The following is a 27,272-nucleotide window of genomic DNA, read 5'->3' as shown; positions in this document are numbered from 1 at the left end:
ACATTGCAAAGGAGGTCTCCAATCTGGGAGAGTGAATGCGTCAACGTGAATGTGATCGGTCAAGGGGTGCTTTTCCTTCCTGCATTAAAACTCTCCCCAAACGAGCGGCCTCCTGCCCCGGTACAGAGCCCGCACAACATATACTGTGCTTTTCCGTCAGTCCATCTTCCTCCTTTATCCAGATGAGCCCTGATAGGCAATTTACATGCCATTTGTCCACAAGGGAAGTAATTAACCTCCCCCTCACCCTGGGAGAAAGGATGGCTCTGTAAAGGGGGGCAGCTCCTCGCTGTTGGCAGGTGGGAGGGCCGCCCCAGGGGAGGGGGCAGCTGGCCAGCACAGACTTCCCTCTGTGAACGGGAATGGGTTTCATTGACTTTCAGCCTCCCAGGGGTGTCTGTGGGATTGAAAAGTGCTGCCAGACCATGGGGTCAAAGAGAATGGGCCCAGCAAGGCGCAGGCTTCTCCTGGAAGGGAGAATGGCAGTGGCCCCTTAATCACCAGCTCCCCCCCAACCCCAGAGGGGCTGGCCCAGAGAAAGGCCAGGTGGACCCACACTTCTTCCGCAGATCATATCTGTGGAGACCCTTGTAAGCTGGCCGTTTCTGAGCCAACGCAATATGAGACGGGTCTTCCTTTGCCCTGAGGATTTTATCATCAAAATGATGTGAAAAAAATCTCCATTTAGAAAATTCTCAATCATTTTGGAGAACAGTGTCCTATTAGAACCAACATTATCCTCCCACATACAGACGGTCCCCTACGTAGGATGGCTTGACTTAGGATTTTTCAACTTCACGATGGTGCAAAAGCGATAGGCCTTCAGGAGAAAGAAACTGTAGTTTGAATTTTTGCTGTTGATTTTTTTTCTCCAGGCTAGCAACAGGTGGTACTCCCATGCTGCTGGGCGGGGTGGGGGGGGTGGGGGGGTGGTGAGGGCAATAGGCCACCAGGGCCAACAACCGGCACAATTCGCAACTATTCTGCACCCACATAGCCATCTGTTCTTCACTTCCAGTACAGTGTCCAAGAGATTACCAGATAGTCAGCACTTCCTTAGCAAACAGGCTTTGTGTGTGATGGTTATGTCCAACTGTGGGCTAATGTTAGTGTTCTGAGCACATTTTAGGCGGGCTGGGCTAAGCTATGCTGGTCGGTAGGTTAGGGGTATTAAGGATATTTTCAAATTACGAGGGGTTTCTCAAGTAGTAACCCCATTATAAGTCGAGGAAGATCTGTATTCCACACTCCAGAAGAAAAGACTAAACCAGCGATGGAACACTCATCAGTATCCTTCTAGTGAGCAAGTGTGGGGTGGTGCGTCAAATGTCACACCCAAATCCAGAGGCCACTTTCTAGCATCCAGGTCCTTGATAGGCTGGAGGGAGGCGTTCCCCATTTCTATCATCAGGACTGTGCTGTTGGGGAGTTCTTGCCATCAGGATTGAGAAGCAAAGGGCTCTAGAAGTCCTGTTGCTCTCCACAGGGTAGCGGACGCAGAAGCACTCATCCTGTCATGACATTCTCTCTTCTGGAAATGGGACTGACGGCTCACAGACGGGAGGACAGAGAGGCAGGCCAGAGCTGGTCCCCAGCATGGAGCTGGATTTCTGTGATGGCAATTAGCAGCAGGTGGAGGGGTGAAAGCAGAGCTCCCTCTATCTTCTGCGTAAGGCAGTCCTGGAGAATTGCACACCTCTGGGCTTGCTGGGGTCTCTGGGCCCATGTACTGCCCTGCCTGGTGCCCCTGCTGGTTACAGGGCAGAGCTGACCATCTGAGGCTGGGTCAGCCTGCCTTTATGGACTTCCCTCTCAGACCCTGGTTCAGCTGCTCCCACCCTCCCACCCCCACCCCAGGCCCTTCCACAGCCCCTTGGGAAACCCTTAAGCCCCAGGCGCACAGTCCTTCTAACTACCTCCTATCTTTTCTCTTGGCCAAGCATCTGACAAGAGTGATCGCTCCAGTTTCCAGTGCGTCTCCAGAACAGCAGCACAGCAGGGGAAGCTGGAGCTTAGGTAGGAATGCAAATTCTCAGCAGGATCCCCCCTCCCCAGCTACTGACTCAGAAGCTCTGGGGGTGGGCTCAGCCACCTGTATTTGACTGACAAGCCTGGGATGCCCCCTGGAGTCCAAAAACTACTGGCTCACACCCCTGCTACACCTCCTCATGTCCCATCCCCTCCTCTAGCCCATGCCAGCACTACCCCACTGCCCCTTGTAGCCGCTCCTGCCAAGGTCACCAGCAGTCTCTGGATGGTGAGCCTGGGGGACCAGGGTCAGCCCTTCACAGACTCTGGGCAGCACTTGGCCCATCTCTTCCTTCCTGAACCACTGTGTCTGTTGAGTCTTGGCCCTCTAGGAGCCCCTTTGTCCTCTGCTCTGCAGCCCGTCCTGTTCCTCTAGTACCCCAAAGTATTGCCATTCCGTAGGGACTGCCCAACCCCTCCTGGTTCCCCAGAATATGGTGACCATCTCTGCGGCTAACCCGGATCTCTCCAAGGCTCCAAGCTACAGAACCTATCACCCCGTGGACACTGCGTGGATGTTCTGATGACCTCAGAAGCCACTGAGCTGCCCGAGTAGGTCACCCTCGACCCACGTCATACTCATTTCAGACTCATCCTGAGCGGCCTTCTGTTTTGACGATTTGCACGCTGCACTGTTCCTTCTTCTGAACCTTGCCACCTGACCCCCACTCAGCTTGAGCCCTCAGCTCACAGAGGCTCCCTGTGAGCTGAGGGCTCACAAACACCCCCAAATATGAATTGGATGCCCCTGCCCAGTACCCTCCAGCAGGGCACGGGGCTCCCCTCAGAGTTCTTATGACTCCCTTCACAGGACACAGTTTCCATTGATAATACTGATTTGAATTATTTTTATCATAAAGAGGAAAATCACTGCAGAAAGGCAGAATTCCCCACTCAGCTTTTTACAGAATTCAAGAGAAATGCAATTATTGTAAGTTTAGAAATACGATTTCACAGTCATGCTTTGCTTCTCCACTAATGGGTCCCACCCCCACCCCAACCCCACGCAGCTCCCACATGTCTGTTCGTACTGTGGACAGAAAAAAGACCAGGAGTCCTTGGCCTGGTCCCTGTCTGCTGTTGGCAGCCTGATGAGCTGGTCCAGGACATTTCAGGGCAAGAGTAGGTGGAGAAGGAAGGCCCAGAGGCTCAGGTGGCCCACACTGTCACCTGCCACCAGAGTGGTCTGGGGCAACCCAAGCAGTCCTGCCCAGGTGACTCTCAAGGAGAATCCTTCTTGCAAAAAATGTGTGGCCAACATCCCACTGGGCACAGAGGTAGGCACGTCTTGCCTTCTCTTCCTGTCCCACACCCGTCTGGCCTGCAGAATGTGATCTCCCTTGTGCATGTGATTGTCTCCAGAGGCTTGTGGAAGCTGACCCTGAACAGCCATTGTGCAAAACCATTTCTCCACCCACAGAGGTCCCTTAGGGCCAGGAGCTCCTCAGTGGGTGGCCAGGAAAAAGATGGGCACTGCCTCCTGGCCTTCTCACCATGTGGACCTGGGATCTCAAAGAGGCAGCGAGGACATCAGACGGTCTGGGCCAGGTCTGAGGCCTATACCCCATCCTGGTAGGTGACTTGGGATGCCTGTCCCGAAGGTTCCATGCTGCTGAGAAGCCCAAAGGTATGTGGGTCCAGATGGGCTCAGGAGAGCATAGCAGTGTCCTTCGGATGCCCATGGTCCTGCTTTTGCCCACTCTCCTTTGCCTGGGGCTCAGGGCCCAGAACTGGCTGCGGCCCCCATTCTTGGCAGGATTTCTCAGCTTCCCTATATGTGCCCCTTCTCTGCTTGACTGATGTGCTCCCCACATGTGCCCCCAGCCCTGTGCCTCCCTGTAGCCTGTCCTGCACTCGGGTGCTGCGAGAACTTTTGAGTATTCACATCTCTCTACTCTGGCTTGTGGCCTTCGATATTCAGGAGTGATAGCTGGGATGACGACGATGACGACGATGATACCATAAAAAGGCAACTGATGTTTGCTGCATCGGACCTCCTCTGTGTCAAGTGCTGCACTAGATCCATTCCACACATTCCGTTCCATCCTATGTGCTCAGTGCTATCATGATCCCCATTTTACAGACGAGGAAACTGAGGATCCACTAACATATCCCCAGCACATGCCCACTGTGGGTCAGGCACCCCGAGGCTGGGGAGTGCCTGGCTCATCCGGCTCAGAGGAAGCTTGCTACACCTTCCTGGTGGCTCAGGCACTTCCCTGGCCTATGGCTGCCCGGGGCCTCATGCAGGACCAGGGATCCAGGACTGCTCTCTCACCTCCCCAGTAGACAATGACAGAGGCATGTCACTGATGCAGGCCGGAGTCCCCTGGATACTTGGTACACTGCCCAAGCTCTCTCCCTGGGGGTCTTTGCTCATAGCTTTGAACTGTACCAGCTCCTTCTGCACTGTGTCCCCAGACACACCAGCCATGTTCAGCTCAGGTACACCCTAGAGGAGCCACAGGGGAGAAGCACAAACATTGGGATTCAGGCCTAAGGTGGGATCTCTGCAGGTTCTGCTCTCTGAGCCTGCTGCCTCCTCTCCGCAAGACCACAGAGAGAAATACAAATGCAAGGAGTGTGCCTTGGTGCAGGGAACTGGCTTGTCTGGGGCCTGGGTCTCACCTGGCTGGTGGTGGTCGGGCCCACCACGGCCTCGTAGGGCGGGGGGAGCTCAGCGGGGTAGAGCAGGCCAGGACTGTTGATGGCAACATCATACAAAGTGCTGAATGGAGAGGGAGCAAAGTCCAAGTGGAGACCCCTGAAAAGGCAGAACCATCTCATTGTCACTGCTGATGTGGGGGAGGGGAGCCTGAACTGCTGACCTTTCTCTTAAAGGCGATCAAAATATCACTTGCCAGGGTTTCCCCTGGTCAAATACTTATTGTGTTTGTGAAATAAAAGGCTCATTCACTAGGCACTTTTACCTTTTTTTTTGTTTTTAGTTTTTTTCTGGAGAGACTTCGACATTTTCACTAAACTCTATGGCCCCGTCCATTAAAATTAAAATAATCACAGAGCGGATTAAATCTTTAATTACATTTTACAGGTCATGTTAATAACCATAACTCAATAGGAGTTTGCCGTTTCATGAGAACATAATGGAACCGCTCTTGTGGGGCTAGGTTTGCTTTTGTTGTTGCACGGCTGCAATACCAAGAGAAATTGGTCTCTCTAAGCCAACGTTCTATCTCTTCTCACTGTTCATGCTCTGCTCTCTAATCAAACATGTTCTCGTATGTTCACTCTCCTCCACTCCGCTGCCCCACTGAAAACGAGCGTGGCTGTTGCACGTTCCACCTCCCTGACTGCTCCTATCTTCCTGGCATCCATGCCGGTCACCACCACCATCACCAGAAAGACCCACCTGTGGGCCTCGGTGGTGGGCGTGCAGGTGTACTCTGGTGGGTAATAAGGTGGAGGTGGGAGGGGGGGAATGAACTCATCGAAATCCAGGGTCTGGTGGAGCACGGTGCCATGGGGGGTCACGCAGGCTGGGCTGGCGGAATGTACCCTTTGTGGAAGGAACTGGAAAACAGAGAGATTCAGAGTTATTTGGGACATCTTGTGTGGCTTATGTCTAATTAAGCTAATTACACATAAGCTTTAATGATCCACTTGGAACTTATGTAATTTAAACCATCGGACTGTGACGGCGAAACACACACTTCAAGATGATGGCTCCTTGAGGACTGCCTCGCCCCCAAAGCTTCTTTGTTAGGCTTTGTTTCTCACACTGCTACACAGAATGCCTCTGTTCTAAGGAGAAATACAGTCTGGGAAGTCTTTAATTCTATCCCCACCCCTAAATCTTTCTCTTCAGATTATACTACTCAAAGCCTGTGGGTCAAAAGGGTGTTTGACATCCAGCCTTTAAGACAGCACTTCCCAAAGCACATTCATGAAAAAACACCAGACCTTCAAGATGTTCCTCTCCACCTCCCCCCAAATTCCTACAGCAAAACAGATTTGGAAAATGCTACATATTGTACTCCCTTCTTGGAGCCCTGTAATGCATATTAGTATGTTAAAGGTCGCAAGAAGGTCTGCACCAAAAAAAAAAAAATCTGTTTAACCCATTAATGGAACATTTCTCAAATATTTCATTATGGGTCCCTTTGGACACATAGTATCTACGAATACTTCTCAGTCCTAGGAAATTCATAAACTTTGTAAAACACTGCTCCAAGGGAAAAGAATCATGAGCTCCAGAACATTCTGTGGGACAACCTTAAAACCTAGAGGCTGCTTGAGCAAACTGAGTTCAAATCGCTTAAACAAAAAGAAACCTGCCTCTGCCTAGCTTTCCATTTCTGCCCATAGGAAGCACTGGCCAATAACTTCCCATCCTCTTCTATTTACCCCCCTCCTTTCACAAGTAATGAATCATGGAACTTTACATCAAAAACTAGGGATGTGCTGTATGGTGACTAACATAATATAATAAAAAAATATTAAAAATCATTTAAAAAAGAAAATAAATTAATTAAAATAAAAAAAAAATAACTTCCCATCCTCTGGTCACTGCTCCCCAGAGGTTGCCTGTGGTATGGAGATGTCTGAGCCATTGCTCAGTTCTGATCAACACCTCACTGTGATGACTGCAGGTGCAAGAAGACTGTGCTACTGAAGCGCTATGCTCTGGGACATCCCACCGCATGAAGGGTAAGGGATCGGTGGGACAATCGACTGTATACGGCCAAGCAAAGACAGTTACGCTAGTAAACAAGTTCTCCAAGCACTGTGTGGGGACCTGGAGTCTACAAAGGGTTAAAGAAGATGACATTTGAATGGGTCTGAAGATTGGTAGGACTTCTACAGGTGGGCTTGCAAGAAGGTGCTCCAGGCTCAAGGACAGGTGAGCTAGTGAAAGATGTGTTTAAGAAAAGCAAATTTATATAAGACTCTAGAAGTTAATTCTTAATTCTGGGGGCACTGGGGAGCCAGTGAGGGTGCTAGAGCAGGGAAGCAGTGCTATTAAAGCTGTGTGGTAGGAAGTGCCTTCTGGCAGCAGTGCTTATGGTGGTCTGGACTTAATAAGAGGCTGGGATGGTAGGACATTTTTGCACAAGTAAGGGTGAGGTCACAATTCTGAGTATGGTCAAATGCCATGAAATCAGCATGCTCTAGCCTCATGGAGAAAGAATAGTGACCATGTCTACACATGTAACACATCAGACTGAAATTGTCTTGTGTGGGTTTTCTTAACACACAAAGCACGTTCCCTGCCTTTCCAGCAGGTCTGAGCTGTGGCTTTGTTTAATTGTCTGAAATAGAGGTGAGTCAGTGGCTATAAGCAGGTCGAATGTGTGTCTGTTATCCTCTGCCTTGGAAAACTGTCAGCCCCGATGCATATTGCACTAAGCTGAGCAGTTAGGATGAGGCCAAATGTCCTTCAGGTCTAATAGGGGCATATTTTGAATGAGTCTCTATCAGAAATTAGAAAAATCAATAACACACTCAAGCGTGAAATGCAAAAGTCAAAATGCTCTCATATAAAAGGTACATTCCCACCAGGAATGGGAACAACAAGCTTCTTCAACGAGAGAGGCGAGGCGCTCCAGATGATCCTATTAGCAGGTTTAAATGCCTAGATGCTGCCGTACACCAGAGGTTTTTTAAAGGCTAAATGACAGCTTTAACCACTTCTGCTCTAAATGCCAGATCACCTTTCCAGTGGTGTGTTGGCTCCATCTTTAGGGAAGAAACTCACAGCTTGTTGCAACTGAGGTTTTACCTACGTTCCTTGCCCTTCCCAGGCAGAAGCCTGCAGGGAACATTTGACATACATCCTCCTCCCCCAATAAGGTGGGGTCTGTCTCCAAGCCCAAGGTCACCTGCTTGGGACTCTACTCTGAGATGCTAGGGCTGGAAGTCTGCAAACCACGTTTGCACGTCCCTTGTCGGTTGGCTTCCTGTTGGGCTCTGCCAACAGGGGGCGCTAGAGGGAGCCTGGAAGAAGAGCTACCCTTCTCCTGCCCTTCCCCCACTCCTACTCTTGTGGTCCTTGGCTGCTTGTCTCTGTGTCTGTTAACCTCTTCCCGGATCCCCACTTCCCTTTCATCCAGCAACCTCCTAGTCATCCTTCAGGGCCTGGCAGGAATGCTCTTGGCCCCCCCACACCCCACCACGCTGCCTGCTCCCACATCTGCAAATTAGTGAAGCACAAAGCCTGAGCTTGCGTTGGGGTGTGGTGGGTGGAAAACCAGCTCTGAATTGTCACTTCTTCCCCAGGTGGTCCTACTTGCTCTGGGCCATCTCCAACAGCCTTGTTTGTTCTGTATGGAGTGGCGCTGGTACCCCCACTGAGATGTTCACACACCTGATGTGAGCGTCATTATTGCCCAGTGCTCGGCATCCACAAAACAGGAGTGTGCATTTTAGACCCTGCCAGAGAGAAGCCCCTCCTCATCTGTCTGCTCTGGAGAGGGAATCCCAACTTAGGGTGTGCCGTCCTTCAAGGCGCGTTGGAACCGGTGTGGACGGCTGGGGGTGCACCTGGCCTGCAGCAGCTTCCCAAGGCCCACTTAGGAAGGACCCTAAAATTTGGTTCTATAGGAACAGTCCATAGTCTGGGGTCTGAGAGGGGGTGCAAAGAGGGCAGTGGGCCTTGGGTGACCCTGCCTGACCACTGAGGGCCCGTGAGACTATGAGCACATTACTGACCCCTTTGAGTCTCGATTCCCCTCTCACCCACCTAGGCTGACAGGGTCACACTGGGAAACACCATTTCTGTCACAGACCCAGATGGCAGTGTTGTGTGGCTTAAACAAAGGACCATATCACACATATTAGCTCTGCCGTCCCTACACCTCCATCTCCTGCCATGAGGGGAGGTGGAGGAGTAAGGAATGGAGGGCAGGACAAGGGGCTGGAATTTCCAGAAACTCCTGTGAGCTCTGAGCAACTTCTTCTCTTTCAGGCTCCAGGACAGGCCTGCCAGTCTCCTTTTACATGGCTCCCCAGTCTCCTGAGCAGCGGCTTCCTCTCTGGTTCACTGGGGAACAGAGCACACTCTCCCAGCTTCCCCACCACACTCTGGCTCCTGAATGGATCACACACATCTTTGAGATTTCCCATAAGGACTAAGCAATACAGGGCAATAGCCACCTTCCTCTACCTTTCTTGATACTTGGGAGAAATATGCTAATATTCCTATGGTAGTTTTCTTAATTGACCTCTTGTCACCGACCGACTGGACGAGCTGGGCTTTCCCTCCGCACTCCAGACCCTGGAGTCATGCCCGCCCAAGGCACATTGCTGCTCTCTGGTCCTGCCACCACCCCAAGTGTGTTCCCCAGCTACTCATGGCACAGGGGTGCCCTCCCCAGTAGCTAACGCCCAGTTTAGTTACGACCGTAATTTATGATGAACTATGAATACAGGCAGGAAAACTTGCTTGTTCTATGAGAACCAAGTTGAATGCTTTGGAAAGACTTGACAAAGGAGAGCAGCTGAGCAGAAAGTGTTGCCAAGCCAGGTCCTGGCAAGGCAGCTGTAAGGGAGTGGAGAGGAGTCATAAAACATCCAGGGGAGCTCTGCATTCTGCTCGCTTTGCATGTCTCACGCCAATTTAAAGGAACTGAATCTAGAAATTACAGATGGTGCAACTTCCACGGGGTTTATACAAGAAATACAACTCGGTACACTAATACATAGACCCCCAATTGAACAGAAGGTCTTGGCCCCAAATCAAAACCCTGGTGGACAAAAGCTCATCTGCATATTTAAAGTCACAATGTTTGCAGCATATACGTTTCACCATTAGGATTGTCTGCTATAACTAGCTTTTTCAGATTCGGGGGGGGGGGCACCTGGGTGGCTCAGTCGGTTAAGCATCCAACTCTTGATTTCGGTTCAGGCCAAGATCTCAGTGTCGTGAGATCTAGCCCTGCATCAGGTTCCACACTCAGCACAGGTCTGCTTGAGATTCTCTCTCTGCCCCCTCTCCCTAAAAATAAATAAATAAAATCTAAAAAAAAAAAAAAAATAATCAGACACCTTTCAGTTCTCGTCCGATAGATAAGTAGCACGTATTACCCAGAGATGTTTCTGGTAAACCCAGACCTCAAGGAAGGTCACTGTGGGTCCAAGGAGGGGCCAGCCTCCATGAGGTGCTGGTGGGCACTGGGGTGAGCTGGAGAGGTGAAGATACTGGTGAACTTGAGTGATTCTGGGAGTTCTGGGGTGGGGGGTGTTATAACCATCCCTGACCACGGCACCCATAACCATCCCTGACCACGGTACCCCTTGCTAGCTCCATGGGCAAGCCCACAGTTAGCACGTCTGCGAAAGGCATGGCGCTCCGTCTGCACTTTCTAAGGCGTTCTGAGTTACAGGGCACATGCTTCGTGTTGAGAACATAAATGGCAACAATAAAAGATGAAGTTCACAAGCAAGTGCCTAATGGAGATGCATGTAATAGCAGATGATGTCCCTTAGGCTAAAGTGGCTGGCAATAAAGTTCGTGGGGAGGAAAAGAGCTAAATGGAGAAATGGGAAAAATGAGATTACGCTCAAGAAATAAAACTAAAAATGTGAGATCAGGGATACTTTGGAGGTAAAAGCTTTCTCCACTAAACTGTATCAATAAACTGAATTTTATCATCAGTTGCCTTTTGCCACTATTTCCAAAACATATTAGAGTACCCTAGCTTTATAAATTCTGATGATAGGCATAAAGCTTTGTATCTCATGTATACATGCATTCAGGATAGGAGCTCTAAAAATGGTTACTTATCCCAAGATGCAGAGCCCCAGAAGAAAGGAAGGAATTAGGGGTTCCCTCCATGCCAAGCCATGCCTTGCTGTGAGTCAGTCTGCGGTCTGGAGTGCCTCGTGGTCTTTGGTGTATAAATGACACCAAAAGAATTCTCTTGCTTCCTGTTTCTGTGTTTTTGGAGCAGAGCTGGAACTTAAAAGTACTTGTAAAATGATGTGTGTGTGCAGACACCTCCCAGATTTTTAAAAATTTGTATCCCAATTCCTTATGATTGTCTCACCCACATCAAAATTGAGAGCAATATACCTAGGGAGCCTCTTTCACTGAATCTTTCCAAAGCACTCATTTTTTTAAATAATAGAAACAATGATCTTTTTTGCACTCATCTTTCATTGGTTTCTATAGTACTACAGTATGCACTGACAAGCCAAACACCACTGGCCTCGACTGCTTTGGGGACAGCTACAACTGTCCCTTAGGAAACTTGTGACCCAACTGCTGGGAGCAGAGATGGCATGGGGGTGAACCGCGGAGGCTGCTGGTGGGCGGCTGTGCGGTGGGGAGCAGGCAGTGCATCTTACGGGCGGGATGGAGAACCGTGGCTCCCGGGCCAGTGGGTTCAGCACAGGTGGACTAAGAGAGCTACAACTGTATGCACAAGGAGCTTATTGTAGCGTCATCTGCACGGATCTAAACAAAAACAAAATCAAAACCAAGAAAGAACTCATGCATCCACACACAGAGAAATGGCCGATTGACATTACATCCACAGAACGAATCAGTGTAGACATGAGACATTTCTGTGTATATTGACCTACAGAGATGTCCCTCTAGGGACATACAAATTATATGCTTATAGTTTCAGGCTATAAAATCAAGTTGCAGAGTGATATGAATAGTGTGATCCCGTTTGGTTAAAAGGAAGACATAACGCGGGGTGCCTGGGTGGCTCAGTCGGTTAAGCATTTGCTTTCAGCTCAGGTCCTGACCTCAGAGTCCTGGGATCGAGCCCCACATCAGGCTCCCTGCTCAGCAGGAAGTCTGCCTCTCCCTCTCCCCCACTCGTGCTCTTTCTCTCAGATAAATAAATAAAATCTTTAAAAACAAAAAAGGAAGCAATAGCGGAAAGAAGAAGAGAAGGAAGAATGGAGGGAAGGAGGAACAAAGAAAATAGCCTACTTGTATATGTTAATAGAAACACTAAGAAATCAAGAAAGAAATGGAAGGATTCACTGCAAACTTTCCTCAGGAGAATGAGGTGGGAGAAGGTATAGCTTATTAACTCTGTCTTTATATATCTCTGCGTTTTCCTTGTTTCAGTGATCATATATTACTTCTTTAATTCCACAGCCTAATGAAACGAAGTAAGAAAATTAAAGTCAATTACACCTGAATAAAGCTGGAAAAAAAGGAGAAGACTTTTCCAAAAAATTAAAAAGAGCTTCTGAGGCATGCTCATGAATAATTCGATTCCAGGTTCCATCCCTCAGGGAGAATAATGAGCCCCTGAGCCTCCCCACTTCTCCTTTTTCCAGGGTGTAGCCTGTGGGGCCAGCGTCGCCCAGTCTGACCCATGTGGTAAAAGCCAACCTCCCCCACGTGGGCCACCAGGGATTTTCAAAGCCCAAGCACATGCATTACCTGATTCCTCTTTCAGTGGCCCTGTGAGGCCAGCGGAGGAAACTGGGACAATTAGGCAGCGATGTGCCCAAGGTCATGCATGGGTCCCACAAGGCGCCATGGTCATATGCCCCCAGTTCCCTTTCGGCTCCCCCGAGACTCTGCAGCAGTCAGCAGCACAGCCAGGGACTCAAAGGAGAGTAGAGCCTTGTCTGGTCCCACAGCCCATGGTCGCAAAGGGAAAAGGAACTTGACAGCAGGAATTTAACTGATTTTCACTTCCATGCCGGGGCTTAGAAGCAAGCTTACCACAAATACTCAGCAATGGAATAGCCAGGGGTTCTGATGGCGGCTGTCATCATTGTGACCACACCTTCCCTCCCTGTGGTGGTTTGCAGTTGACAGAGTACATCAAGGACCACGGCGTTCACAGCCACGGCTGCAGCATATTCCCAATAACAAACTAATACTCCCCCCGCATTTAAGAGTCGAATAGGTCACACTTCTTGAATATTCACCAGGTATGCCATTTGGTCCATTTCAGAGGTAAGGAAACCGAGGCTCAGGCGGGTTCCGTGACAAGCCCAGAGTCACTTGCTTCATACGCAGAAGAGGTGGGACTCTGACACAGACACGGCTGACGCCAGGCCCAGGATCGCCGGCCCGCTCGTGTGCCACATCGATGTGATCGTGACTGTAGACACCATCACAGCCACTCTACACCTTATTCGGATTTAGTTCGAGTTTTCATTCTAATGCTTCAAACCAGGGAATGCAAACTTTTATATATATAGCCCTTCGGTTCTGTTAGTTTGGTTAAATTGGTATGATATTTACAGATCAATCGTAAAATCTGCGGAGGTGAGTAGAACCCCACGGTACTTAACCTTTCCTTTATACAACATGCCGGAGAAAATCACCAACATGAGGCCTCTGTGAGCGAGGCCAAAAGTTCATTGCCGCTGAATAACTGCTTAATTAAATCCCTTTCAGAGAACTGCCACCTCTCGGAAAGGTCAGCCCTGGCTGTGACAGCTGTGTAGATATACACTGGGACAAAGAGGCGGGCGTTGCATATGATTAGGACCAATGAATTTTTAACATCTTGGTAATGATGCTCTCTGGCCCTGTAACTTGATGAACTGATGTATTGCCATGGGGTGGATGAGAAAGAGCAAATAAAACAGCCTACAACCAGAATAGCTTGCTTTTTCTTTCATGAGATGCATAAAACATTGAGGGGGAGGCAGGGCAGGTCTCGAAGAAGCAAAGAGAGAGACAGAGAGACAGAGATGGAGGGAGGGAAAGACAGACACACACACACACAAAGAAGCAAAACAGAGAGAGACAGAGAGACAGAGACATAGAGACAGACACACAGATAGACAGACAGATAGACACGCACACAGATGATTCCTACCCTAGGCATTGGAGAACCATATCTTCCCATCAGTTTCTCTTTATCGTACTGACTTTAGTGGTAACACTGAACAGAGGGCTGTGTTTCATTCACGTTGAATAATGAAGAGCCTTCGTTATTTATTAAGCATGTACTTATAAACGTGTATTAATAAGTGTGTGACCCTTGCTCCTAGTCTCATTTCTCCCCCTTGGGAGCGGCAGTTTTTCAACTCTAAGACTTTGGCCGGGGGGCGGGGGTGGCAAATGATGGCCAGCCAGCGACTCTGCCACTAGATAATGAGCTCAGGGTTAATTAGCAAATCTAAAAAGCACAGATGAGCAGTTTTTCAACTTGAAAAGGACTCATTTTCTAAAAAATCTTCCTTTATTAAAAGAGAATTCTTAAGCTGGAGGAAGGCACCGTGCTCTGGAGGTCCCGGGCCCAGAGGATGTCTAGGGCTATAGGATTGTCACTAAAATTACTCAAGAGCACACACGAGAGGCATGAGGGTGGCAAGATTCTGTTAACATGCAGCTCCAACAGATGCCTAAAATAAATACATTAAAGGCCCCAAATGTATAGGTCCTCTATCTTCCAGAGGGTACCATGAGGTGACCTCCAAGCACCATGGACTCTCAGGGCCTATCATCCTTGTGGCTTCTGGATGAAAGCTAGAAGAGTCCACTCTCCATTGGTTTCAAAGTGGCTGGAGGAGAAGGGGGTCAGGCTCGCCATTCGGAGTGTGCTTGGGAAGGAAGGGGCCCACTCACCATCTGCAGGACGTCGGAAGAGACCATCTGCATGCAGCACATGGCTGTGGCCAATGCGCACACGATGGTGGAGACGACATTGAGGGCACACACGCTGAAGAGGAGATCCTGTGAGAGAAAAAGGCAGCAGAATGTCAGTCTCCACTCGACAACCCAGAAGGCAGATTCTTAGCATTTCCATCAAGGTCCAGAATGAGTGTGACCAATTGCCATCCACCTCATGGAGGTTTTCTTCCGTTGTTTTTTGTTTGTTTGTTTTAATAATCAAAACTGGCCTTTAATAGAGACACATTTGTTTATTCGTCTACAGTGCTGATCAAATTGTTCTTAGACACTGAATGATGTATTTCATACTTTTGATCACTATTAGGCACTCACTGTCTAAGAAAAATCTTGAAATCACTGACATTTAAGTAGGTGGGCAATCTATCAATTACATAATGTAACTTAAAATTTTGAAGACTTTAGTAAAATGCCAAGTTTTTTAATTAAACTTTTTACCTTGAGGTAATGGTAGATTCGCAAGCAGCTGTAAGAAATAATACAGAGAAATCCTGTGGACCCTTTGCTTAGTTTCCTCCATGGTAGCATCTTGCAAAACTATAGACCAGGATTGACATTGATGCAGTCAAGATACAGAACATTTCCATCACCACAAGGATCCCCGCCCCATGTTGACCTTTCAGAGACACACGTACCTCTCTCCCCCTGCTCCAGCTCAATCTCCCATTCCCAATCCCTATCAACCATTAGCCTGGTCTCGATTTTTAGAATTTTTTCCTTTCAAGAATGGTATACAAGTGGAGTCATATAGCACGTAACCTTTCAAAATTGGCTTTTTTCAGCCAGCATACCTCCATCAAGATTCATCCACACCGTTGCATGTGTCAGCAGATCATCCCTTTTTATTGTTGGGCAGTATATTCCATGGTGAATGTACCACCGTTTGCAGTATGTTCCATGGTGAATGTACCACCGTTTGCAGTATGTTCCATGGTGAATGTACCACCGTTTGCAGTATATTCCATGGTGAATGTACCACCGTTTGCAGTATATTCCATGGTGAATGTACCACCGTTTGCAGTATATTCCATGGTGAATGTACCACCGTTTGCAGTATATTCCATGGTGAATGTACCACCGTTTGCAGTATATTCCATGGTGAATGTACCACCGTTTGCTTAATCAGGCACCAGATGAGAAATAGCTGGGTGATTTTCCGTTTGGGGCTATTACAAATAAAGCTGCTATGAACGTTTGTGTACATAAGTGTGAACACAAGTTTTTATTTCCTTGGGAAAAATGTCCAAGAGTACAATTGCTGGATCATACGGTAACTGAATGCTTAGTTTTGTAAGAAACTGCCACGTTGTTTTCCAGAGTGGCTGACTCATTTTATGTTCCTACCAAAAGCGTATGAATAATCCAGTTTCTCTGCTTCCCTGCCCACATTTGGTATCACTATTTTTATTTTAGCCATTCTGATAGGTGTGCAATGATATACCAATATAATTTTTTAATGATATTGGTTTTAATTTGCATTTCCTTGATGGCTAGTGCTGCTGAACAACTTTTTTTGTGCTCCTTTGATCTGTATATCCTCTTTGGTGAAGTGTCTGTATCTTTTGCCCATTTTCCAATAGAATCGTTTGCTTTTTTATTGAATTTTGACAGTCCTTTTGTGTTTTACATCCTGTCTTTTGTCAGATACGTGGTTTGCAAATATTTTTCCCCACTCCGTAGCTTGTCTCTTCATCCTCTTCACATAAGTTTCACAGAACAGAAGTTTCATGTTCATAAAGTCCAGCTTACCAGCTTACTTTTATGGATCATGTTTTGGTGTCAAGATTTACTCCTATATTTTTTTCTGAAGTTTTTATAGTTTTATATTTTACATTTAAGTGTGTGATTTATTTTGAGGTAATTTTTGAATAAAGTGAGGGTTAGGTTGAGGTTTATTTTTGTGTTTCTACTTTTAATCTTGACATGTTCATTGCTAGATATAGAAATGTGGTTTATATATGTATATTTATCTGGTATCTTGTGACCTTGGGATTTATGTAGACAGTGAGGCCATATGCAAATGTTTTATTTCTTCTTTTCCAATTTGTATGCCTTTATTTCTTTTCTTTTTTTCTCTTTTCTTTTCTTTTCTTTCTTTCTTTTTTTTTTTTTGCCTTATAGCACTAGCTAGAATTTCAAGTATTACGAATAAGAATAAGAGGAATAAGATGGTGAAATTGGATATCTTTGTCTTGAGCTCTATCTCAGAGGGTACGCTTTGTCGAGTTTTAACTGTCCAAGTACAATTCATTCCTCTTTAGGAAATGAACTATCAAATCCATAAACAGAAAAAAAAATAACCATGATTCACAAAAATGACCAAAGATTAGTATACAGGAATACCTTGGAGATACCGGAGGCTGAGTTCCAGATCACTGCAATAAAACAAATATTGCAGTAAAGTGAATCAAATGCATTTTTTTTTTTTGGTTTCCCAGTGGTATAGAAGTTATGTTTACACTATACTATAGTCTGTTAAGTATGCAATAGCATTATATCTAAAAAATGTACATATCTTAATTTTAAAATACTGTATCGCTAAAAAGTGTTAACATCATCTGGGCTTTCAGCAAGTTGTAATCATTTTACTGGTGGAGGGTTTTGCTTCCGTGTTGATGCCTGCTAATTGGGCTATGGTTGCTGAAAGTTAGAGTGGCTGAGGCAATTTCTTAAAATAAGACAACCAAGTTTGCTGCATTGACTGATTCTTCCTTTCATGAAAGATTTCTCTGTAGCATGTGATGTTGTTTGACAGCATTTTATCCACAGAACTTCTTTCAAAATCGGAGTCAATCAAGCCTCTCAAACTCTGTCACTGCTTTATCAACTAAGTTGACGTACTATTCTAAGTCTTTTATTATCATTTCAACAATCTTCACAGCATCTTCTCCAGGAGTAGATCGCATCTTGAGAAATCCTTTTTTTGTTCATCCATAAAAAGCAACTCCTCCTTCATTCAAGTTTTCTCATGAGAGTACAGCCATTCAGTCCCATCTTCAGGCTCCACTTCTAATTCTAGGTCTGTGACTGTTTCTACCACATCTGCAGTTAGTTCCTCTACTGAGGACTTGAACGCCTCAAAGTCATCCAGCTAAATCAGGGCTAAATCAGTTTCTCCCAAACTCCTGTTTGTATTGATATTTTGACCTCTTCTTGTGAATTATGAATGTTTTTAGTGGCATCTAGAATGGTGAATTGTTTACAGAAAGTTTTCAACCGACTTTGTGCAGATCCATTAAAGGAATCACAATCTACGGCAGCCACATATAAGCTTAGGAAACGTATTTTTTTCGACTGTTCTGAAAAATATTTTTTATTGCAGTTCTGTACTGTAGTTAACATACAGTGTTATTGGTTTCAGGTGTACAATACAGTGATTCAACAATTCGATACATCACCCAGTGCTTATTATGACAAGTGCCCACCTTAATCCCCATCACCTATTTCACCCATCCTCCTACCCACCTCCCCTATGGTAACCATCAGTTTGTTCTCTAGAATTAAGAGTCTGTTGCTTGGTTTGTCTCTCTTTCTTTTTCTTTTGCTCATTTGCTTTGTTTCTTAAATTCCACATATGAGTGAAATCCTATGGTATTTGTCTTTCTCTCACTGACTCTCTCGTTTAGGATTGTACTCTCTAGCTCTATCCATGTCATTGCAAATGGCAAGATTTCATTCTTTTTCATGGCCGAGTAATATTCCATTGCATTTATATACACACCACATCTTCTTTATCTACTCATCTATCAATGGACGCTTGGGCTGCTTCCGTAATTTGGCTATTGTAAATAATGCTGCTATACACATAGGGCTATGTGTATCCCTTTGTTTTAGTTTTTTTGTATTTTTTTGGGTACTCTGTTGTGCGATTACTGGATCATAGGGTAGTTCTATTTTTAACTTTCTGAGGAACCTCCATACTGTTTTCCAGAGTGGCTGCACCAGTTTGCATTCCTACCAACAGTGAAAGAAGGTTCCCCTTTCTCCACATCCTCACCAACACTTACTGTTTCTTGTGTTCTTGATTTTAACCATTCTGACAGGTGTGGGGTGGTACCCCACTGTGGTTTTGATTTGCATGAAATGTATTTCTTAAATAACAAGACTTGAAAGGCAAAATTACTCCTTGCCCTGTAGGCTGCAGAATGTATGCTATGTTGGCATGAAAACAACATTAATTTCATTGTACATCTCTCTCAGAGTCAGTCTGTCTTTTGAATCTTTGAAGCCAGGCATCAGCGTTTTCTCTCTAGCTGTAAAAGTCCCTGATGGCATCTTCTTCCAAAAGGAGACTGTTTTGCCTACATTGAAAATCTCCTGGTGAGGGTAGCCAGCTTCACGAATTACCTGATCCAGATCTTCTGGATAACTGGCTGCAGTTTCTGCATCAGCAACTGCTGCTTCACCTTGTACTTTTATGTTAGGAGACGGCTTCTTTCCTTAAACACCATGCACCAACCTCTGCTAGCTTCTAACTTTCCTTCTGCAGCTTCCTCACCTCTCTCAACCATTGTATAATTGAAGAGAGTTAGGGCCTGGCTCTGAATTAGGCTTTTGCTTAAGGGAATGTTATGGCTGGTTTGATCTTCTATCCAGACCTCTGAAACATTCACCAGCTCAGCAGTAAGGCTGTTTTGCTTTCTGATCATTCGTGTGTTCACTGGAGAAGCACTTTTAATTTCCTTCAAGAACTTCCCCTTTGTACTCACAAACTGGATAACTGGTGCAAGGGGCCTAGCTTCTGGCCTATCTCAGCTTTCGACATGCCCTTTTCACTAAGCTTAATCATCTCTAGCTTTTGGGTTAAAGTGAGAGACCTGCAATTTTCCTTTCACTTGAACACTTAGAGGCTGTTGTAGAGTTCTTAACTGGCCTAATTTCAACATTGCTGTGCCTCGGGAAAAAAGGAGGCCCAAGGAGAGAGAGTGAGCCAGGGAATGGCTGGTCAGTGATCCAGTCAAACTACATATAATATTTATCAATTAAGTTCACCATATTATATTATGGGCATGGTTTGTGGTACCCTAAAATAATCCTAATAGTAACATCGGGGATCACTGCTCACAGATCACCATAACAAATACAATAATAATAAAAGTTTGAAATATTGTGAGAATTGCCAAAATGTGACAGACATGAAGTGAGCAAATGCTGTTGGAAAAATGTTGCCAATAGACTTGCTCAATGCAGGGTTGCCACAAACCTTCAATTTGTAAAAAACACAGTATCTGAAAAGTGTAATAAAATGAAACACAATAAAACAAGGTGTGCCGGTAATGATATGTCCTCCAATTCAACCTTATTCATATAAAAATGTACAAAATACTGTACATACTCAGAAAGCTATTAGGAAAAATGGATCTTTCACCTAAAGACCATGGTATTAATGAGGGTAGTTTCGATGATCTAATCAAGGGGTTAACAAATCCTCAAGAGGAGGTGGGAAATACTCATTGTATTTCCTCATTGAATGCATCATATATGCATTCGGTATGTATCCAAATGACTTTGTCTGGGAGCATTCCCAATGGTTTACTCTTACGTACATGAACCCATGTGTTATAATCTGTACCGTCCTTTAAGAAAGTTCCCCAATCTCCTGTAAATTACTGTCATCACCAAGTCTTTGTGCAATCCCTTTCCCTGCTCATTTGTTCTCAAAGCTGCCTTGTAAAATAGCCAAAAGGAGAGTGATTATGATAATATTATAGGGGACAAAGTTAACATACCGTGTTTAAACAGATCCCCAAGGTTAAATTGTTCAATGACAATGTGAAGACAGAGAAGATTCTTGTTTATAAGATTTGTTAGGCAGAACTGAGCAGGGTTCAGTCTAGGGCTAATTATTCCCCACTCTTGAGGTAAGAATGTTCCGGTCACTCTGAACATTGTGGGAACAGGTGCTACTCTCAGACCTGCACCAGAAACTGTTTCTAAATCTTTTTCTGTGGTTCTTTTCTGAGACTCCAACAGTTTCTTCCTGTGCATGGGCTAATCAAAATCCAACTGAGTACTCCAGGGGGGTCCCCCGAAGATCCCAGAGTTCTCTCTCCTCTACTACTCTGTCCTGGGAACTCTAGTCCCCAGGTTTTAGTCCCCCTAGGACTCTTAGCTCTGTGTCCCTAACTCTGGGAGTCTGCAGGGATTCTCCTGAGTTCTCCTTCCCTGTGCTGTGACCTGGAGGCTTTCGAGGCTGTAAGCTGGGGCTGCCATAGGGCTCACCTCATTTGTTGACCATATCTCAAGATCACTGTCCTCATTGCCTGATGTGTCTTCATATTTTGTCCGTTTTGGTTTTTCTTGGCTGGGAGAGTGGGGAGTTGTTTCAGGTGGGAGACTAAATCCAGTTTCTATAATTCCATCTTGGCCAAAAGCTCTTGGTAGCTTTTTTTGTTTTCATTTCCTAAGGGGTTGTAGCAGGGCTTAGACCACTGCTTAAGTATTCTGTGCAATAATACTGTGGCCATCTCAAGTGTCCTCCCTGCTCCTGCAGCCACTAAGGATGGAACAGGATGGCAGCTCAATTGCGTTTAAAGCGCGTGCACAGATGTGGTTGGAAAGAATCTAAGGAGCTTGGATTTTATTCTCTAAGTGATGAGATACCTCTGAAGATGTGTTGATGTTGGGAAAGAGATAATGCAGCCTATTTTCACAAATGATTGAGAAAGACACCTTTTGTAGGGCCGAGCACAGAGGCCGGGATGTAACAGGTGCACAGTAAACATGTGTTGAAATAAGAGACTGGAAACATGGGGGTGACCATCTCACCACCACTACAGAAGGGTGAAACCAGAGCACATGGAGGAAGCATGGAGACTGGGAGTCTGACAGTGACTTTGAAGCTGAAACCAACAGGGCATGGCCATTGGTTGGGGACAGACTGGGATGAGGGAGAAGAATAGGTAGGAGATGATTCCAAGGCATACGTCGTGAGTGGGACCATGATGCCAGCAGTGTGCCAGGGGCCTGAGGGAAATGGGCAGTCTTCAAAGGAGAATAACCAATGTGGTCTGGGACGTGTAAAGCTGGTTGCGAGGGACCTGCCCACACAGATGGTCGTGATCTGTTGGAAAGGTGGGTCTGGAGCTCATGATGGAGGTCAGGATGGGAGATGCAGACTAGGTGTCATCCCTACAGAATCAAGATGTGCCTTCCCCTGTAGGTGCCCTTGATGTATCTGATGGCCTGGGGTTCACTCATTCCCTCATTCCCTTCTCCAGACCCACCAGCCCGCAGGGAATTAGGGTGCTCCAGACTCCCTAGAGAAGAGGGCATACTTGGATGAAATTATCATTCTTGCCTTAAAAATACATCAGAGAGCAACCTAAGATAGTAAGTAGAAATCTTAATTTATCTCTCAGGGGGCAATTCAAAAGTAGAACCAATATAGTGACATCTCCTAATGTACCATAACCAAAAATATAATCAATACCTTAATTTTATCCTCAATCTAAAAATATGAACTTTATTGACCACATATTCTACTGTCATTAAAACGAATGCCCTTCTGAAAAGAACATTAATTTTTGTATATACTCTCATTTGCAACCAAATAAAACTACACAAACACACAAAACCAAACACAAATCACAATCTTTTTTTTGAATATGCATCATGCGGCCAACACTGCTTTATGTCTCATGGAGTGTATTCATTTGAAACACACACCAAAAAGACTTTTATTTTCTTCTTCCAGCTGTTAAAATGCTTGGCTTTTTTTTTTCTAGATAACAGCACACCACCTGGAATTATGCTTATGTGTTTCTTTGGAATCTCCTTCTGGCTTAAATAATGCCTTTACTTCCGCCCATTGACAGCTTTATCAGAGAATCCTCTGCAAGCACTGAAATCCATGTTCTATAAAATATTTTTATAAGGTCATTCAAATGGCAAGTGTGAAAACAAGGCAGGTCTTTCACCGCAGATGCTAAGTTTTGCTGCCAGCCATCAAGGATACTTACTCTAATACAATTTACCATTGTCCAGAGGACAAATGGTCTTACATTCATTTCTATTAGCTCACTGACCAGTTTTTTTCCCCACATGTTTTTTTCTTTCTTTGAATAAAGAAAGAGATCCCATAGGAGACCATTATCAGCCAAAGTGTAATGATAGAAGGTAAGGAAAGGCTCATAGCATAAAGATTAAGTGATGAGACCAGAGCCAACAGTAATTTTGTGTCTTACAATTAAGGGATGGGAGTTGGGCTTTATCAAAATTATCCTATTGAAACTTATCAATTACTCAATGCAGGGATGTCTGTCTTAGTGGGTCTTTCATGGCAGGAATGGGACACAAATGTGGAAAAACAAGATGTTAGAAAATGTGGGTGAAAGCGGTGGGGAGTAGGACAAGAGAAACTATGCTTGTGGCTGTCCTGCTCTGTTCCAGGTGGATAGGGTCAAGCTCGGTGACTTCCGGAGCTTAGAACCTCCTGCATTAAAGCACAAGGTACACGCACAATTGGATTGTTCTGCTCTGAGCATGAGGCAATTATACGAAGATTTCAAAATTCTGAAAAGGTATTTCTCATGTCACCAGCTTGAACTGAAGCATCCTCTGTAGGCCTTTTCCATCTGTTCCTCCCCTCCCAAACCCAGTGCCTGCCCATCTATGGCCTTCATTAGCACATATATTCCTGGACAACTTACCCCAGCTTCCCAACTGCTCTCTCTCTGATTCTCCCTATCTAGCTGGAGTATTTAAAAGACTTCTCTAATTACAATTCTTTCTTATGTTTCTCTGCCTCTTGGATCCAAATGTGACTCTACTTTCAAGGTCCAGGTTGAATCTCATTTCCTTCAGTGTCTTCTTCTCCAACAGCTGATACCCCAAGGAATTTTTCCTTCTTTTAACCCACAGGGCGACCTGCACCATATATTCTTTATTGCACTGTGATGTTAGATCTTGGTCATGGACTGTTACCTGACATTTAATGCAGATCTATGTTGGGAGAGGCAATCTGCCATAGGCCCTGAGCATGCCTGGAAGTTTCTGATAGGCATGCCAAGAAGATAAATCATCATTGACTGCTCTTTACCCCACCCATTTCCCAGTGTTTTGTTTGCAACAAGCAACCTTGAGGAAGGAGGTAGCATTGCCCCTCGACAAAGCATAGGCTTATTACAAATGCAGCAAATTGCCCAGACTAAGTGCTTCTCTCCCATAATGTGGCCCACTTCATGTGCAGGCATCCATCATGGGCCGTTGGCATTGTCCCAAGAGACTTGAGGGGCACAGGGAACTGACACAAACCAACAGGAAGCTCTGGCAATCACTTTTGCCATGAGTAATAATGTCCTTTGTCTCTGAACCAGGAGTCTCATGTCTTCTGCCAGAGAAGTAACAGTAAACTCAAACAGGCGACTTTGTTAGCTTAAAGCAGGTAAAAAGCTTTGACCCTGAACAGTTCCTGACAATATATTTCCATCTTCATTTTGAGAGGACAGCACGAACAGAGAACCAGTCTTCTGTTACTGTCTATAATAGAATACCTCGTTCAAAATAAGCAACTGGTAAACATTTGAAAATGTAGGGGATATTTCATTGGTCTCTTCTGAATATTAGGGTTCAGACTGGAAGGAAATGATATGCTGACTTTCCAAATTTCCAACCATACACAGAGAAAAATTCACCATCACCCAAATAAATTAATGGATAAGCAAGACTCTGTACAAGAACTCTTGATGGTAGTATGATCTGTGTGTGTGTGTGTGTGTAAAATTTGTGACTTCTATTTTCCATAAAATTTCTCAAGTGACAAGCACATCCTGGAACAGATCCCAGGCCATTTAATTTGTCTCTATAGAAAGTAGTTCTTGCAGACAGAGGTCTTCGTGGCTGGCTTGAATACTGATCTTAGAAAAGGAGCTAAAATTAGGCTGTCATATGAAGAAGGTAAGTGATTCATGGAGGAATCTGTGAAAGTTATTATTTCAAGATGCAAACATTCTACTTAGGATCCCTACAAATTTAAGTGAATTTTGGCCTTGCTTTGGTCTCTCAGGCACCATCAATAACACACGTACTACTAGAAGAGGACAGGTTTGCTTCTCATACAATATGTGCTGTTTGTTCAATGGCACTTTTAACTTTGAGCAAGGACTCATGAGGAGATTTACATTCTCCACAAAGGTGCAGAATCGCACCTTATTTGGTAATTCAAAACCTGTCCTCTGCCTTCCTAAGCAATTGCTTTTAGTTTCTTGTTGGTGGATATAAATTCCTTAGATAACTACATAAATAACTGTAATTCACAGACTAATTATTTTCTTACAATTCTATCAAATTTTAAGATCAAGAAAACAATTTGCCATGTTCCTGAAATTCAAGAAAGGGTAATCAGGTAAAAAATAAGTTTCTCTACCTGTGTGCACGTGCACACATGTGTATTAGCACATATATGTATCTTTGTATATGTATATTAATTTTTTCAAAATTTCCTTTTGATTTTCTCCTTGACCCAGTGCTCATTTAAGAGCATGTTAGTTTCTACATATTTGTGAATTTTCCTGTCTTCCTGCTGTTACTGATTTCTAATTTCATTTTATCATGGTCAGAAGAGATACCTGGTAGGATTTCAATCTTCTTAAGTTTGTTAAGACTTGTTTTGTGCCCTAACATGTAATCTATCCTGGAGAATGTTCCGTGTATTCTTTTTCTGATGAATGAAAAGCTCTGTATGTGTCTGTTAGGTCTATTTTGTTCAAGTCCAATGCTTCTTTATCGATTTTCTGTCTGGATGTTCTATTCACTATTGAAAGTGGCGTATTGAAGTCTACTATTATTGTTTGCTGATTTCTACTTTCAAATTTGTCAATATTAGTTTATATACACAGGTGCTGTGATGTTGAGTGCACATATATTTACAACTGCTATATCTTCCTGTTGAATTGACCTTTATCAATGATCTTTGTCTATAAACAGTTTCTGACTTAAATTCTACCTTGTCTGATATATAAGTATTGCCACCCCCACTTTCTTTGGTTACCATTTGCATGGACTATCCTTTTCCATCCCTTCACTTTGAGCCTATGTGTGTCCTTGAATATAAAGTGAGTTTCTTGTAGGCAGCACAGAGATGGATATTGGGTTTTTTTTAAATCCATTCAGTCACTCTGTATCTTTTTATTGGGGATTTAGTCCATTTAGATTTAAAGTAATTATTGCAAGGGAAAGATTTACTAATGCCACTTTGTTAACTGTGTTCTGTTTGTTTTGTAGGCCTTTGCTCCTTTCTCCCTCCCGTACCATTTTCTTTTGTGTTTCAGTCTTCTGTTTTTGTAGTGATAGGCCTTGATTTCTTTTTCTTTTACTTTTAACTTTTATAGGTATTTTCTTTGTGGTTACCAAGAGGCTTACATAAAATATAGTTCTAAGAGTATGTATATATTTATAAAATATATCTTTCCTATATATTCCTTTATAACATATATTTTCCCATAAATTCTGAATTTCTAAAAACTCACTGTGAGAAGGGCCATATGCACCCCAATGTTCATAGCAGCATTGTCCACAATAGCTAAATCGTGGAAGGAGCCGAGATGCCCTTCAACGGATGACTGGATTAAGAAGTTGCGGTCCATATATACAACGGAATATTACTCAGCTATCAAAAAGAACGATTTCTCAACATTTGCTGCAACATGGATGGCACTGGAGGAGATAATGCTAAGTGAAATAAGTCAAGCAGAGAAAGACAACTATCATATGATTTCTCTCATCTGTGGAACATAAGAACTAGGAAGATTGGTAGGAGAAGAAAGGGATAAAGAAAGGGGAGTAATCAGAAGGGGGAATGAAACGTGAGAGACTATGGACTCTGAGAAACAAACCGAGGGCTTCAGAGGGGAGGGGGGTGGGGGAATGGGATGGACTGGTGATGGGTATTAAGGAGGGCACGTATTGCATGGTGCACTGGGTGTTATACGCAACTAATGAATCATCGAGCTTTACATCAAAAACCAGGGATGTACTGTATGGTGACTAACATAATATAATAAAAAAATATTATTATGGAAAAAAAAAGACTGCTCACCAGTAAAACATAGGTGAGCAATGGTAATCAACAAACAACTCCTACAACATGCAGAAAATCTACACTTAGAAACACTGTTTGGAATTTGTCAAACAAGTATTAAAATTTTATTCAAATGAAAAATAAATAAATAAATACAAATAAAGACTCACTGTGATTCTAATTAGCCTCTAGCTTTAAAACAATGTCAAACAAAACATTACCGTATATTTCTATGAAAGAAAAAATAAGTGTTGTCAAGAAATCTTTGGAAAAGAAGACGGGCTTTGCACACGTCAAAATGTACCACGCAGCTACAATCACAGAATGGCGTGGTACTGATAAGGGAACAGGAGAGCCCAGGTATAGATTCTTATCATAACGATGGCACATTGTATAACTTGTGTTGGCATCACTGACTATTAAAAAAAAACAAGACAAATCTGGATATGAAAAGAGCAAGAGAGGAAAATTCTTCCTTGTGAACCTAGAGATAAAAATGCTAAGCAAATGACTGAAAAACTAAATCCAATAGCATATTAAAAACTGCATTATGAGGGGCACCTGGGCGGCTCAGTCAGTTGAGTGTCTGACTCCTGATCTCAGTCTCAGAGTCATGAGATCAAGCTCTGCATTGGCTCCACACTG

General features: G+C 44.6%; 1 protein-coding gene across 3 annotated transcripts in view; it reads right to left on the bottom strand.

Moving 5' to 3' along the window:
- Positions 1–27,272, bottom strand: part of ENTREP2 (endosomal transmembrane epsin interactor 2) — a 447,722-nt gene that overhangs the window by 12,954 nt on the left and 407,496 nt on the right. For all 3 annotated transcript variants that reach the window (XM_045795361.2, XM_045795362.2, XM_087856722.1), the window contains 3 exons: positions 14,546–14,653; positions 5,399–5,559; positions 4,657–4,792 (listed from right to left, as the gene is read on the bottom strand). In XM_045795361.2, the coding sequence (XP_045651317.2) occupies positions 4,657–4,792; positions 5,399–5,559; positions 14,546–14,653 (405 nt within the window). The remainder of the gene's footprint in view (positions 1–4,656; positions 4,793–5,398; positions 5,560–14,545; positions 14,654–27,272) is intronic.

Source organism: Ursus americanus, chromosome 28, assembly GCF_024610735.1.
Source record: "Ursus americanus isolate L20-20 chromosome 28, mUrsAme1.1.p, whole genome shotgun sequence".
Lineage (NCBI taxonomy): Eukaryota > Metazoa > Chordata > Mammalia > Carnivora > Ursidae > Ursus > Ursus americanus.
This window is presented reverse-complemented; position numbering and strand designations above follow the sequence as displayed.